The sequence below is a fragment of the Capsicum annuum genome, chromosome 7 (genome assembly GCF_002878395.1).
Source record: "Capsicum annuum cultivar UCD-10X-F1 chromosome 7, UCD10Xv1.1, whole genome shotgun sequence".
Lineage (NCBI taxonomy): Eukaryota > Viridiplantae > Streptophyta > Magnoliopsida > Solanales > Solanaceae > Capsicum > Capsicum annuum.
The window spans coordinates 224357456-224372724 of record NC_061117.1 but is presented as its reverse complement, the minus strand read 5'-3'; the positions used below and the strand labels follow the sequence as shown (position 1 = coordinate 224372724).

General features: G+C 34.7%; 2 protein-coding genes and 1 non-coding gene across 3 annotated transcripts; 1 reads left to right on the top strand and 2 right to left on the bottom strand.

Moving 5' to 3' along the window:
* The first annotated feature begins 1047 nt into the window (after positions 1-1047).
* On the top strand, positions 1048-1118 carry TRNAG-GCC. Its single transcript has one exon. It is a non-coding gene; the product is annotated as a tRNA-Gly (tRNA).
* A 41-nt stretch (positions 1119-1159) lies between these two features.
* On the bottom strand, positions 1160-6997 carry LOC107878750 (EH domain-containing protein 1). The gene is made up of 16 exons (XM_016725861.2): positions 6688-6997; positions 6498-6577; positions 5290-5358; positions 5135-5192; positions 4828-4883; positions 4705-4744; positions 4522-4586; positions 4085-4198; positions 3879-3981; positions 3738-3787; positions 3379-3507; positions 3024-3275; positions 2855-2934; positions 1893-2019; positions 1649-1792; positions 1160-1574 (listed from the first exon to the last, which is right to left on the bottom strand). The coding sequence occupies exons 1-16, from the start codon at positions 6770-6772 to the stop codon at positions 1389-1391; spliced, it is 1638 nt and encodes a 545-aa protein (XP_016581347.2). The 5' UTR covers positions 6773-6997; the 3' UTR covers positions 1160-1388.
* A 1711-nt stretch (positions 6998-8708) lies between these two features.
* On the bottom strand, positions 8709-13363 carry LOC107878749. The gene is made up of 4 exons (XM_016725860.2): positions 12606-13363; positions 11091-11540; positions 10060-10372; positions 8709-9139 (listed from the first exon to the last, which is right to left on the bottom strand). Exons 1-4 carry the CDS (start codon positions 13026-13028, stop codon positions 9000-9002), a joined length of 1326 nt encoding a protein of 441 aa, XP_016581346.1. The 5' UTR covers positions 13029-13363; the 3' UTR covers positions 8709-8999.
* Between the last annotated feature and the right edge of the window lie 1906 nt (positions 13364-15269).

Below are 15269 nucleotides of genomic sequence, written 5' to 3'. Positions count from 1 at the left end.
ACATTAATAGTCGTTTTCTCATATTTGAAAATTTTAAATATGGATGTTATATTAACAGATCGCTGCTTCCTGTTTTTTAGGTAACAAATATTATCTTCAAACAAATTTATTTTTTTAGGAATTTATTTAATTTATTTCCTTTATTTTTCGTTCCTAAAAAATAGGAAATGATGAGTTGTTATTAAATCTTAGGGTGCCGCTAATTTATTTTTTTAATTTTTTTATACATGAAAGATTTTACTGTGTGTGAATAAATTATTTCTATGTAAAACATGCTTTGCATATTTATGGTATATTATATCATATACCATAAATATATAAATATGCTTAGTATATTTCTTTATGCTTTATATTTTTATATGTGTGTATATGGTATATACATGGTATAAACTTCATATATAACATACTTTGTATATTTATATTATAAATATGCTTAGTATATTTCTTAATACTTTGTATATTTATATATGTGTCTATATGGTATATACATGATATAAACTTTATATATAGTATACTTTGTATATTTCTATTACAAATATAATACTTTATATATTTATGGGTATAAATATGATACTTTGTATATTTATGGGTATATTTAAATTGTGAAAACAACAAAAACCTGTTTTCCCTTTTCAGAAAAAATTTTCGAAATTATTTTTAGAATTTTCATGGGCAAACACCACAATTTTCAACTCCAAAAAAAAGGAAAAAATTTCCATGACGAAACGTGCCATTATCACTCCTGTTAATACTTTCGTCTTTAACACTCTTAATTTTAGAGTTTCGATAAAACTCAATATTTTTGGTATAATGACATCCTTCAAGTGAACATTACTTGGATAAATTAAACATTTAAATATGTTTCTATTAGCCTTTCTATCCATTGAAGCTGGTGTGTATAATAAACGAGAATGTTATGTTATGTATTCTAATTTGGACGTAGTCATAATTCAGTGTCTCAAGTAGTATAATATTTATTATCAAATTTAAGAAATTGTTGATGTATTACAAGTATCATTTTAACAACCTGGGAGAACACAACAAGAAGCACCAGTGGTCTAGTGGTAGAATAGTACCCTGCCACGGTACAGACCCGGGTTCGATTCCCGGCTGGTGCAATTTTTTGCGTTGACAGAGAGAGATAAAGATCTTCATCATGTATTCAAAATTCTCAAGAATATATGTTTTATGTGCAACCATAATTGTCAGCTGTATGTATGTATGTGTTCATTGGTACCAGTTGAACCCAAAATTGTTTGTAGAAAAATTCTCAATGTGAGAGACCAAAATGGAATACGGTTACAACATACAAGATACAACGACTTTAGTTGTATAACAAACCAAACTCAGGCAGTAACAACTTCAGATTCTACCAGCTCTAAGTCGCGTTAGTCATATGGATTCCTGAAATTATTGAGAAGTTCAGGGAGGTCGTAACCAAGCATATCGTCGACATCTTGTATCATCTTAGGCTTCAACTTCTCGAATCTGTCAAAGCTATAACCGCTGAGAACTTCCCTGAAGTGTTCGACATTTGGAAAATCCCCAGCAGGGAGATGGAATTCCCTTTGAACCTGTTTGGATGAGTTGGGTCATTAACAACACAGTAAAGCATGCTTATGTAAGTGTGGGTATGAGAGAGTGAAACCTTTCCAAATTCGGTTTCCAGTTCATCGATGAGTCTTTGCTGAGTCTTGGCTTTGCCTATCATAGCAGGCATCTCTTTTCTGAGATGACCGATTATGTAAGCATGTATCTTGGCAGCTCTAGCACGTTTTACAAATTCATTGATCTGTACATGACAAAACATGCTTCTAAATCCTTGTTTCAAGTAAAGTATGAGTAGAGTATATGAGAAAATATAAAGACTCAAAGTAAGATTGTAGATTTACACGACGATCACAAGCCTTCTTCGGTATGTTTTTCAAGTCCGTGAGGAGATCATCTTGTTCCTTTTCAAAAAGTTCTTTTCCAAGAGGTCCTGTTGCAGCTTCTCTCATTGGTTTGTCATTAAATGATCTGAGCAAGCGAAACACCACATTAATACAAATGTAAAACTCTAAAAGGAAAATAAAGTTTTACGTTAACTTGAAGACGTTATCTGAAATGAACATGCATATTTAGATAGATAATTTCAAGTGACCCTACTACATTTGCACTTAAGCGTTAGGGAGAGGAGCGACGGAATGGGGTGGGAATGTCTTAAACACATGAGAGCATCTAGTGAGTGATGTGTCGTGGAATTATGACATTTGATGTCTGTTACATGAGTTATCATTTTTCTTTTAGCTTCATTTTTATGTGATTCTGACGTTGAATTATTGTGTTGTACTTACTCAGAGGAAAATTGGCCAAAACAAAGGAAAAAGGGGCAAAGGAACCAGAATTCAGCATGTTACGGACCATACATTTCATGTACAGGCCGTACATGTGTCCGTAGATGAATTCAGTGCCTTAGAGTTGAAGTGTTGAACTGATGGCCCAGATATGGACCCACTTGCGACCGTAAATCTCACTTAAAGGCCGTATGTCTGATAGTGGATGAAAGGAGCCACTATCCAGTAACTCAGGAATTGGAGATGCTAAAGTTACGACCGTGAGCTAATGTGAAGTCCCATAAGGTTTACACTTTCAAGTCCTAAACATCCCGGTGAATGATCTAGACCTAGTATCCATTACAAAAAGTTTATCAACATTGAGGAGGAGTTAGTTCACCATGTTTTGAATCCATCAGTCACATGGATATTGTTATCTTCATATTATTGTTTTGGTGCAACCCAATGACGTTTAGTTGGCTAAAATAAGCCCATTTAAAACAATTATTAGACTACCTGGAAAAATATAAAGAACATACCCTATGTAGACGCGAGCGACCTCAGGAGTATTGAGAACTTTACCCAAAGACCACATTAATGCTCCATAAACCCTCATAAGCTGCAATTGAAACCAAATGATGAATTTAACTTGTAGCAAAGTCTAGAAAGAGGCGGAAACCATAAAAGATGGAAAGAAAATTGCCTTACTTGTTGAGTATCAACTTGGTCAGCTTTGTTCAAGACCACACGTATCTTATCATCATGGCCTCGAAGAGAAGCAATGACACGTTTGAATTCATCACTTATATCAAGCTTGTGAGGATCAAACAAAAGAAGGATGAGATCGCACTTGGCCGCAAACCAGGAAGTCACACCAGTAAAGTCATAGCTCCTCTGTGTTCTCTGCTTTTCCCCAGATAAAACTCCGGGAGTATCCACCAATGTAAAATGCTCCAACAACTTTTCTTAACATGACAGAGGAAAAGTTCAGGTGAAAAAGGAGTGGAAGTGTTCAGATTTTTTTTAAAGGTTGTTATTATAAGTAAACTGATCCATAACTTACAGGATGCGACATTTGAGAACATTCAAACTTTGACAAAAATGCAGTTCCAAAAGTTGTCAGACCGCTAAATGGCATATCTGCTTGAACAGCAATCGTGTTTCCCGGAATACTTCTTTCATCAGGCCCATTCTGTATAAAATACACAGCTGAAAGTGAACACCAATCTAACAAATGATTCCGCATGCATCAAGTTTTGAGAGAAGTATTAGCAAGCATGTATCACATTGGTGTACGGAGTTCATACCACTACCTTAGAGGTGAGATAGAGAGGCTCTTTCCGATATACCCCCAGCGTAGACAGGAACAGAGAGATATAACATACCGTAACGGTCAATAAGAGAAAAGAAACGGGAACGTACCATAACAACCACAAATCTGTCTGTTGTAGGCTCTGGTCCAATGTGAGCCCCTATAGACATATGGGATGCAAAAATGTAAACAAGAGCCTCTTGATTACATAAACAAGACACTTGCACAAGCAAAACGGAGTTTTAGCTAACCTGGATAACTCATTTTGAGTAAATGCTTAATGAATGTTGTTTTGCCTGTGGAGTATTGACCCAAAAGCATCACCATCGGCTTGGCATCAAAATCGCTATCCGTCTGTTATGCAAAGTACATAACCATACATTTCAGCTGTTTGTTTATCAATATTTTTCCATACCAATAGAAAAGAAGCACAACAGAAGTGAAATGCACCACCAACCAACAAAGGAGAGACAAAATCATTAAAGTGATATGCGACTTCTAGCGGCTTTAGTTTTTGGATGTACAACTTCTTCAGTCCATCTACTATTGATGTGACAGAGCTTAAAGAGATCTGCAGATAGATGAAAAGAGCCAAGTATCAGGAGAAAACAAAGAATCAAGTAGGATGTGCTTGGTAAATTAGGAGATATGAGAATCCCAAGCGATAATTTCAACCAACATTCTAATAAATATAATCAAACAGCTTCAAACTGATCAACAGAGACAAAAATACTTCTAGACAGCTAAGTTTGATAGAGAAACACCGCATGCAGTATCTGAGCATGTTACTGGAGCTTGTGGAGGTTGTATAGCATGTATAACACTTAGAACAGTGTTCGGTCATCTGAAAAAATGCAAGATTTGAGAGCAATACTAACTACAAAGAGGACGCACCTTCTTCGAAGATTTTGATGATGAAAACCAACTAGTTGCTGGTGCAGCCTGGACAGGAGCACTACCTGCTTCTCAATCCAATTAGTTAGATGCAAGCATACCACCTACCTCCTTTCGCCACACTCCAACAATATAAAGAAAGTAAAAATAGAATAACTTCTTGTATGTAACGAGGTATATTACCAGTCTGATCAGCTTCGCTTTTAGGCATCAGTTTCTTCTTCTGTTTTAAAAAATAATATAAATAAGGTAACAGTCCAGTGTTAAATGAAAAATAAAGATAGAAGGTGAATCTAGCACACTTACTGCAAGAAGAACATCCAGACCTTCCATTGTAGGAGGTGGCAAATTCTCAAAGTCAACTGCAATGGATTTCAGATATGTAAAATCAGTATATGAGATGAATGTTGTGGGCTATAGAAAGTCACATGAGGCAGGATAAGAAATCAATTTTTTTTTTTTTGGGGGGGGAGGGAATTATTCACAAATTCATTTCAACACAGAAAACTGGTAGGACAAGGAATCACTTAATCGGATAGACTTAGTTAACGTGTGAATTAAAGCATAACTAGCATACATTATAAAATAAAAAACTTGAAACTCTGCAAGTTACCATCAGCATTTAAAAGATCATTCGTTACTGCATGGCCAGCCTGCGCCAAAGAGACCAACTACAGATTGAAAAGTAAAGAAAGATCACTGTTTCAGATGGATTAGAGTAAACACCCAAAAAAAAGAGTGAAATGAGTGCACAGGAAAGATTAGTACCTGCATTGAAACAATAAATTCTCTAAAACTGAGAAAACCTTGTCGTTTGGAATCTGCAATTGCCCACACCTTGGGAAGAGAAGAGAAATGAAACAATTTTAAGCAGTAGAAAAGGACTTATCAAAACGGGGAGGAAACCACAAACTTAAGAGGTCAATCTGATTTTCTTTTTATCAGTAAAGAAAATTGTTGAAAGAGGTCACACTGATTTAGCACAGGCTACTAATATAAGGTCTATACATATGTCAAAATACACCTTATCGCTAACAAATCTTTAGGTGGTAAATGGCTAGATGAATAGAACTGCTCAAGCAACAAAAGTCAATAATCGCCTTCTTTAAGGATTTAGGTGCAAGAGAGGGAGTACGTTCAGTATGCCTTCCAACTTACGCTCAGCTTTTTCCACTTGAACTTAGTTCTACTTATCAGTACATGTTATCTAAATACTACAACTTACCATCTGGTTCGATCTTGTTAACTTTAGCTCCCAGAATGTGATAAGTAACAAGAATATGATTATCAGTGATCCAACATTCCAACTGACAAGATTAACCTTTTAAGCGAAGACCTGAAACCTGAGGATTTGCACAGCTTGCTCATACATCTTTCATCCTCCACTTAGCATTCCAGATCGTAGGTTCTTGTAGTTCATAGGTCGGACATTCTCATGAGTTCCAAAAATGAAGTGCAATAGCATTCCAGTAACTAGAGACTAAAGTATCATAAGCTTAGATAGCAAGTGGCAGCAGTCTCGAAAATAATCAAAGCAACACACATAAACATCCAATGAACCGCAGGCCTTAAGAATCACAGAAAGAAAAGTAAGCATTTTCCATCCAACATCCTATTTTATAGAATAAATTTATCAGCACCAAGTAAGTCTAAGCCCTCAAACTCCCCAAGAATTGAATTTCCCAGTTAATAGTCATTTCCCAATACGATACAGTACCATACCGTCAAACCAAACAATAAAACTATTATTAAACAGCAGTCAACGATCAACGATACAGTCAATCCAAACATTACATTATACTATACTGTACAATACAATACAATACAATACCACACCAGACCATACCATACATTATGAAACCACGGCAAATCACCATCCAAACAAAGTGCTAAGGGATTTATTGCTCGTTAAGGGTTTGTCAAGTCAATAATGGACAAGTAAAAATGAACGAAAAAGAAAGAGCATTTTCAAGAACCTGTTTGAGATCTGGTCTAGGCAAATTGGACATGGCAAAGAACTTTGTGGCATCTCCACCAGTGAGACGTCCATCTCCATCTGTAACAAATTAACAATCACCCCATTATACCAACAACAAAAAAAATCATTTTTTGTGCTTTTATTTGAATAAAATTACTATATATAGATATATAAAAAGAAAAAAATACCAGAATCAGCAAAATTGAACCATTGTTGATAGATCTTCTCATGTTCTTTTGAACACTGATTAATGGGATTTGTATCAAACTCCATTTTTCTTAATCTTTAATTATTTTTTCTTCAAATGCCTCCAAGATCTACCTTATTTACTTAATTATTGGAAAAAAAAGTATGTAACACACATTAATTTTCTTCCTAATTGGAGAAAGTACTATCCCTACTGCTACAAATTACTCAATTAGTACTCAAAAGTGTCAGTTATTTGGGTGATTTGCACCTTTCCTCACTAAATAGTATAATAGCCAATAAATATAATATATATATATATATATGTATATTATTTTATGATATTATAGATAAAACGGAAAAAGCTAAAAATACCCCTAAACTATTAAAAATAGATCAAAAGTACCCTCCATTTATTTTTTGGTTCAAAAATATCTCTCTATTTATTATGGCTCAAAAATACCCCTCTATTAATTTTTTGACTTAAAAATACCCTTCCGTTAATTTTTTGGCTCAAAAATACTCTTCTCTAAGGAATGCCCCCGGACATGCCACATGGATAAAAAAAATTACTTAACCAGTTCATATCAGCATACACATAGAAAATATTTCAATTTAATCCATCTAACCATCAACACATTTTATTCTATTTAAAAACACAACCCAACCATATTCAAAAAATCCGAACCAAGAAGCAAAAATCAATTCTTCAATTTTTTTCTCAAATCATCCCTTTCACCACATTTCATTTCATTATTAACATTTTTAAAGCTACGAGACCTACTCGAGCAATTCTTGACCTCATCAACTTGTGGTGGTCTGACATTGTCGCTAAACTTTCTCTCTTCAAATTTCAATTTCGTCTTTGAATTATCATTTCTCTCATTACAATCAGGTTTCTCACTAGACTAATTTAGATAGGACATCCAGTAACTATCCAAGCTTTAGAACACCGATTCAATTATTCGAAGATCCAATTGTTTAGAATCGACCCAATTAAAACTTGATTTTTTCATGTCAACAATTTGAGGACCTGATTGTTTCCTCATCTTTTGTCTTGATCGATCCGAAATATCTGAACCCATCACATGAAAAATAAGCAGTCAAATTCTTCAATTTGTTTTCTCTTGGTTCAGGTGTTTTGAATATGGGTCGGGTTGAATTTTTAAATAGAATAAAATGGGCTGATGATAAGATGATTAAATGGAGTGATTTTCCACGTGTATGCTGACATCAACTGATTACGTGTTTTTTCTTCACGTGGTGTATTTGGTGGCATTCCGTTTGAGAGAAGGGTATTTTTGAGCTAAAAAAAAACAAAACTGAAGAGTATTTTTGAGTCAAAAAACAAACGGAGGATATTTTTGATTCATTTTCAATAATTCAAGGGTATTTTTGATCCTTTTTCGTTGATAAAATATACAATTTTAATACAAATTAGTGTATATTTGTTATATATTCGGGTAGGATGTAATTATTTTGACGGACCGGCCAAATATGTTACTTGCCCCAAAAATGTAAGGGCCACAGCGTTGAGCAATCAAATTAAGTAGTATATACACGAATAATTTAAAAAAAAAAAAATTATCGTCAAGTCATCCAAAAAATAATTATAGGTAACCTTCAAAACAAGATTGATTTGTAAACTTAGAAGTAAGGCAAGTTAACTTGATATAAATATACAATAAGTAAAAATGACTCGACAGTGTATTGGATAGGATATTAGTTGAACTAGGTTACTTGATACAACAATTAAATTTGATCTTTTATTTTCATTATGTTACTTTTGTTATTGTTTTTTAGATAATGACTTGATAGTGTATCGAATAGATATTAGTTGAACTAGGTTGCTTGATACAACAACTTAATTTGATTTTTTATTTTCACTATGTCACTTCTGTAATCGTTTTTTCGATAACTTGATAATGTAAGGCTATCTTTTGCTGTCGAAGTGTATATATAAGATAAACTCTTTTTATATTAGATTTTAAAAAGTCTGAGAAGAAAATTTTATATAATGAAGTACAAGGAGTAACATAAAATTGAATAAATAAAATAGCTCTCTATACATTCTCACTCTCAGTGTACCAAAGGAACAACACAACCATCTTATACTAAACTCTACACAAATTTTAATTGAATATGTTACACTCAAAACAATAGCACAAGCAAAAACAAGCCCTTCCCAATTAAGCTATGTTGCTCGGACTTTTCAAAAATGTTGACAAGGGTGATGGTTTTATGGCGGATCTGATACGAGTGTGGCAACATTATTGGAGAGTCTGAAGCACATAGTGATTCAATACCCGATGATTCAAGCGATGGCGCCGACGGTTTTTCCAAGCAACCAAAGAAATAGAGCTAGCTCCATACCAAAAATGGTGTGAAGATAGGATCTATCCAGCATAAAGCCATATAGAGTAATTCCTGCTTTATTATTCTCAAAATATGTCACTGTAAAAAGAGAAAAAAACGATAGTTAGTGATCGAACAATACACGTAATAAAGAACCATACTATTAGTACAACAAGTATTCCCACAAAGTGGGGTCTGGGGAGGTAAAGTGTACGCAGTCCATACCACTACCTCAGATGAAGTAGAGAGGATGTTTCCGATAGACCCCTGGCTCAGGAACCATACTAATAGTATTGAACATTTATCAAATGAAGGGATGAGCAAGGTCGTTGAAAGCTATTTTGCTCGAACTCTTCTAAAATGTTGCTGCACCCCTGTCAGATCCATAAAAAGTGAACTATTTTGGAGATTTTGCATGCAACAATCAACGATTTTGAAGAGTTTGAGCAACATAGTTTATGGATGAATGGTCATGCACTTAAGAGAGCTATGTGCACATCATTTCAAAGAGATGTACGTTTCACCACTCGTTGTTGGCCTTCGAAGTCCTACGTACCATTGTCGCTTTTTGCTTTTGAAAACACACAACAACAACATACCTAATGTATTCCCACATAGTGGTGTCTCGAAAGGGTAAAATGTACGCAGTCCATACCATTACCTCCGAAGAAGTAGAGAGGTTGTTTCTGATAGACTCCCGGCTCGGGACAAAAGACAGAAAACAAAATCGAAATAAAACATGAAACAGGTTGTAATGATGTAAACCACACAGTAGTACCCTACACTATCAAACCCTCCTACAACTAACAGCAAGGCTACCCCAAAGCACTCCTATCTACTAGCTACGCCCCACCCACCTGCACTAGCCTTCTAACCTAATTCGCGTCTTCCACAATTTCCTATCTAGGGTCATATCCTCAGTAAGCTGTAACTGATCCATATCACGTCTACTCACCTCCCTACCCCTCAGTATTGCTTTTGAAAACACTCGGATAAAAAAGCAAGTGAAACCAGCATACCTAGTGCCTGCCTTTTCTGGAAGGAAATTGTGCTATAAGCATACGAATGGACAAATTTTGTGTTGTCGAGCTCATCTTCCTCATCTCCAACGTCATCTGCATCCGAAGATGTTTCGGAAGTTGCAGGGAAAACTTGGTTGCTGGCTATTTGAGATACTGGAGGAGTTTCACCCTCAACTGACTCAAAAGAGTCTATTGTTGCACACACGTGCCACTTAGCCGCTAAGCATGTAACACCTAGTGCCTTATGGGTAATCCGTACTGCACTTCTCAATATTATCAGCAGCCCGGCAAGAAGGCTGACGGAGCATAGCTGCATATCAAGAAAAAGACGTTTACATCTAGTCAGAAGAGTACCAGCAATTAACCGATCCAGGAAGAAATACGCAAAAAGACTAATGCTCATGTGTTAGAAATTAGATATAAGAAAAATAAAAGAACAAAACAAGGCTCGAGGCGTGACAATATCATCACTTCCTCAAAAGAAGAGTGATTGTCTGATTCTTCGGATAGCAGACAATGCTCTCCTCGGATACAAGAAGCCTATTGCTGGTCGTCTTGAAAAGTGTCTGATTTGACTCTTGCACTCTCGTTATTTTTTCACTTCATCAACCTGACAAACTGCACAACATTCCTCACAAGAGGTATTCTCATAGGATTTGAAATTGTTATAGTTATAGATTTAGTGTGTTTTCTCCGTTATAAGAAATGCTTGGACAGTCAAGTACAACATTAATGACAAGTTACAAACAAAAACAACATACCCAGTGTGGTCCCACAAAGTGGGGTGTGGCCGTGTGGGGAGGGTAGAGTATGTACAGACCTTACGCTTACCTTAGAGGTAGAGTTTTTCCGGCTGTTTGTATTAGACACCCGGCTAAAGGAAATACAATACTAATTACGGCATACTATAAGAAAATATGTGATCAATGACCAAGTGTAACTGTTAGTTGCATTTGTCGACTTGGTTTATCAAAGTGGCACAAGGGATTTAAGATTTGACAAATAAGAGAGCTGATGAGAAGCCATACCGCAACTTCACCACTCTTGTAGATATGAAGATCGGCAGTTGATCGTGTAGTCATGAGAAGGGAGGCAAATTGACTTGCTGTGACGATTATCAGTGCCGACAAGATAAACCTACGGTACCTATGACTAATGATCCGCAAGTGCCTCCTGATTCGAAGGTGCTCTCTCAACACTGTCTCAACATCAGAATCAACCTGAAAGATCTGAGCAAAATCCCGTAGCCGTAGAATCTGAAGGTAACAGATCAAGCGAAATAGTACACACACTAGGAAGAACACGGTCGTCCTGTAAAGCCATGAGCTCAGCTCAAGAAGGCACGCGACAATGTCACTCACAACGACATTGCCTAAAAAGGGGATTTGAGTTCCACCTGAACCGTACCACCAAATCTTATAAATGCTTTCAGCAGCGAAACAAGGCAGGACGAAAATGAATAAGATCTTCAATGATCTCTGCATATCGAAAAAAGGATTATCGTTACATTACATCATGTAGTTCAATATACATTTCCACCACAATAACCAATTTCGACATAGAACCCAACTGGTGATGAACATATCATTAAATTTCTTTGTAAAAAGAGGCACCAAAAGTAGTTTAATTCACTAACTGTACAACTATAACTTATAATCACATTAACACTTAACCAGAGATCTCGGGTTCAATACTTTCCTCTTTAACGACCCTTACAAAGCACGAATCCCAATTAGTCGGCCTTAAAGCAAGTACCAAACACTGGGTAGGAAAACCAAAAAGAGGCAAATACTCCCTCTCTGATTTTCTTTTTTCATCCGTTTAAAAGAGAATATCTATTTTCCTTTACGACAACTCATTAATCTAGACTTTTCACGTGACCTATTTAAAACCACAAGATTAAATGATATTTGATACATTCTGCATATCTGACTACAAGATCCGAATCTCTTTATTTACTTTCTTAAACTCTATGTCATGTCAAATCGGACAAACAAATTGAAACGGAGACAACAGTAATTCCAGCAATATAGTGAGTGACAAACAAAAAGATCATCAAATTTACACAACAGGTCAGCTAATTTTGACTGATGTTGAGCACACCAAGGATTGTGATGGATCAATATAATCCAATGAGTCTTAACCAGAGGTATCGGGTTTAATGCTTTCCTCTTTAATGGGCCATAACCAACACGAATCCTAATTAGTCGGCCTAAAAGCAAGTACTAATAAACAACAGCAACATACCCGGTCTATTCCCATAAAGTGGGGTCCAGGGTAAAAGTATAAGCCGTCCATCCCACTACCTTAGATGAAGTGGAGAGGCTGTTTCCATAGACCCCCGGCTCAAAAAACCAAAATAGTCTCTCCACATCATAGGAGGTACTAATAAAAACCAGGCAGAAAATTTTTTTTAAAAAAAAGACAAATACTTCCTCTATAACACAAAATTCAAAACGTACTTTACTTTTTTAAAGTCCGCGTCAGATCAAAATCAGACAAATAGATCAAAACGGAGAGAGCAAAAGAAAGAGAAGACTTACATGGAGCTGTTCCATATAGCATTCCCTGACAGTCTCACTTTCATCACAAAGTTTATCAAGAAACAAGAACCTCCTGAGACCAAATTCCTTGACAAAACCAGAAAGACAAATAAAAGAGAGAGCAGCAACAGCACTAAGAGACAACTGAACCACGTTGTCATAAGGTCTATCATGATTAGCATCACACTCAGCACAAGCTAATAGAAAATGTGACAAACATGGAACAACAATTGTAAACATTATGAAAACAAACCAAGAAAGTAGAGTAGATAAAGTGTCTGATTGATCTACACACATCCACTTTAACCATCTACGAAATACACGTAATTCATCATATGCATGGGATTTACTACGTGCATATACTATACTCTTGTTGTTCAGTAATGACTCCCTTTGGCTTCGGCCTTTACTTTCGTCCCCCATTAACAAAATTCAGTTTTTTTTCCTCCAGGTATTTGATGAAATCTAAATCTGTTACTGGGTTTTTGATAGAACTGCAGAAAGTTTTTTTTTCTCTAATATTTTTGATTTTGTGGGTGAGGGTGGGCGGGGGGGGGGGGGGGGGGGGGGGAGATAAAATTGGGGAAAGTTTTTTTTTTTTTTTTTTTTTTTGATGTGTGATGAGATTGAAGAGAGAGGTTATTACTTTAGATCACGGGATTTGTGGTTATATACATAGCAAGTACAGACAGCTGAGATTAGATTAAGAAGAGATCCAGTTGTTTTATATGGGGTTTCTTTCAACTTATTTTTTACTCCATCCGTTTGACTTTACGCGTTCGCAATAAGATTTAATAGTTGTGGGTGTTTTGGAATTAAAGTATTTGATAAAGTGTATTAAAAAAATAATGTATGTATTAATCTTATGTATTATTAGTATTTTGTTTGGTGTATTTTTTAGCTTATGTATTAACACTATTATGAATTGAATTGTGTATTACTAAAACCTCAAATTGCATGATATTAATAATATTATGGATCTAATGCATACATTAGCTAGATTAAAGATACAATTATCGCTCAATTTTTTCCCGCATCGTTTTCAAAATATATATGAAGGATATTTTTGTAAATTTCTTTTTAAAAAAAAAAAATTACGTATAACAACAACATACCAAGTGTATTCCCAAATAGTGAGGTTTGGGAGAGTAAAATATATGCGGTCCATACCACTATCTCTGAAGAAGCAGAAGGTTGTTTTTGATAGACCCTCGGCTCAGGCAAAATATATATTTTTTAAAAAAAATATATAATTCATGTTATTTTTAATACATCAAACCAAACATTACAACAACTACAACACAATACCCAGTGTATTCCCATTAAGTGGGGTTTGAGGAGAGTAAAGTGTAAGCAGTTCATCCCATTATCTTAGATGAAGTAGAGATATTGTTTCCGATAGACCCCCGGCTCAATATAGATATCAAACCAAACATTACATAAGAAAAATACAAGCATAACCAATGCAAGCATAGTTAACACAAACATTACTAATACATCATATTTTGCATTATTCTTATACACTTTACCAAATAATTTCTCAATTATTTTCTTGATTTCAAGAATGTTCTTTCCATCCTACACTAAATTTTATATAGTATTTGTTATATAATTATATCTAATTTGTATTGAATTTAACAAATGTTAGAGCACCACAAATTTACACAAAGACCGCCCGTACGTATTACTTGATACATTTTTAATTAAAAAATAATTTTATTATATTATTATTTAATTATTATAAGTTATTGTGTGTATTAAAAATATAGTGCTTTTTTGGTTCTAAAATAGTTGTCATAGTATACAGTTTACGGTATAATTCTTCTGGATTCTTCCAAGTTCCAGTCATCCTCCATTATTTGGAACCAGCTTTTTGTTTTTTATTATTTTTTATTTATGTTCGATACCCGCATTGAAATCAGACTAATTCGAATTCGCACCGAATAGAGCCCATTTGGGGGTTAGCGCTTTTTTTTCATATCCAGGACTCAAATCCGAGACCTCTAATTAAAGGAGTAGCAAACCTATCCACTGCACCACATATTTATTTGGAACCAGCTAATTCGTCTCAAACAAAATTTATGTTCACTTATCACATGATTGTTCTTCTTTTCTACAAATATATTTGCCAAACATGTCACTTTCAGATTAGTAGGAAAACAAAAAAAAATCGTCCTACTAAATTATTAAACAGAACTTTTTTTGTTATGTAAATCATATTTCATTTCAAACTTGACTTAGATGCGTGTTATTTGAGTTGACGATCTATCAAAAATAATTTCTCAAAACTTTACAAATAAAACTAAAGTCAGTAACTTTTTACTATTCTTAAATTTTGATTATGAAATTACATCGAATATATGAAGTTGTTAGAAAAACAAAAATTAGATAGAGGAAGCATGAGTTGAAGAAAGAAAAATGGTGACATATTGATGGTGAAGTCAATGGAACTTTAAGTTAAAAATAACACAACTGGAGATTAAAGTCGTAATGGAGTCATCATCAATCACCTAAAACCACATGGGAACATACGATCAAAAACTTAGACTCACTCCATATATACGTCAAATTAATATTTTTAATTATAATTAAATATTTAAATAAAATATATATTAATTAATCATGATTAAGTAACATAAGTTTTAAATTCAAATTAATGACATT

Bases quoted from the DNA above. Each gene is read 5' to 3' on its own strand.
- LOC107878749 (XM_016725860.2), bottom strand. From the start codon at position 13,028: ATGGGGGACGAAAGTAAAGGCCGAAGCCAAAGGGAGTCATTACTGAAC. The intron at 11,541-12,605 runs GTAAGTCTTCTC...TTCGATATGCAG, and splicing joins GCTATATGGAACAGCTCCAT to AGATCATTGAAGATCTTATT. The intron at 9,140-10,059 runs GTATGCTGGTTT...CTCTTTTTACAG, and splicing joins CCAGAAAAGGCAGGCACTAG to TGACATATTTTGAGAATAAT.
- LOC107878750 (XM_016725861.2), bottom strand. From the start codon at position 6,772: ATGGAGTTTGATACAAATCCCATTAATCAGTGTTCAAAAGAACATGAG. The intron at 6,578-6,687 runs GTATTTTTTTCT...AATTTGTTACAG, and splicing joins GTTCAATTTTGCTGATTCTG to ATGGAGATGGACGTCTCACT. The intron at 4,745-4,827 runs GTAAGTGTGCTA...TTTTTAAAACAG, and splicing joins GTCTGGATGTTCTTCTTGCA to AAGAAGAAACTGATGCCTAA.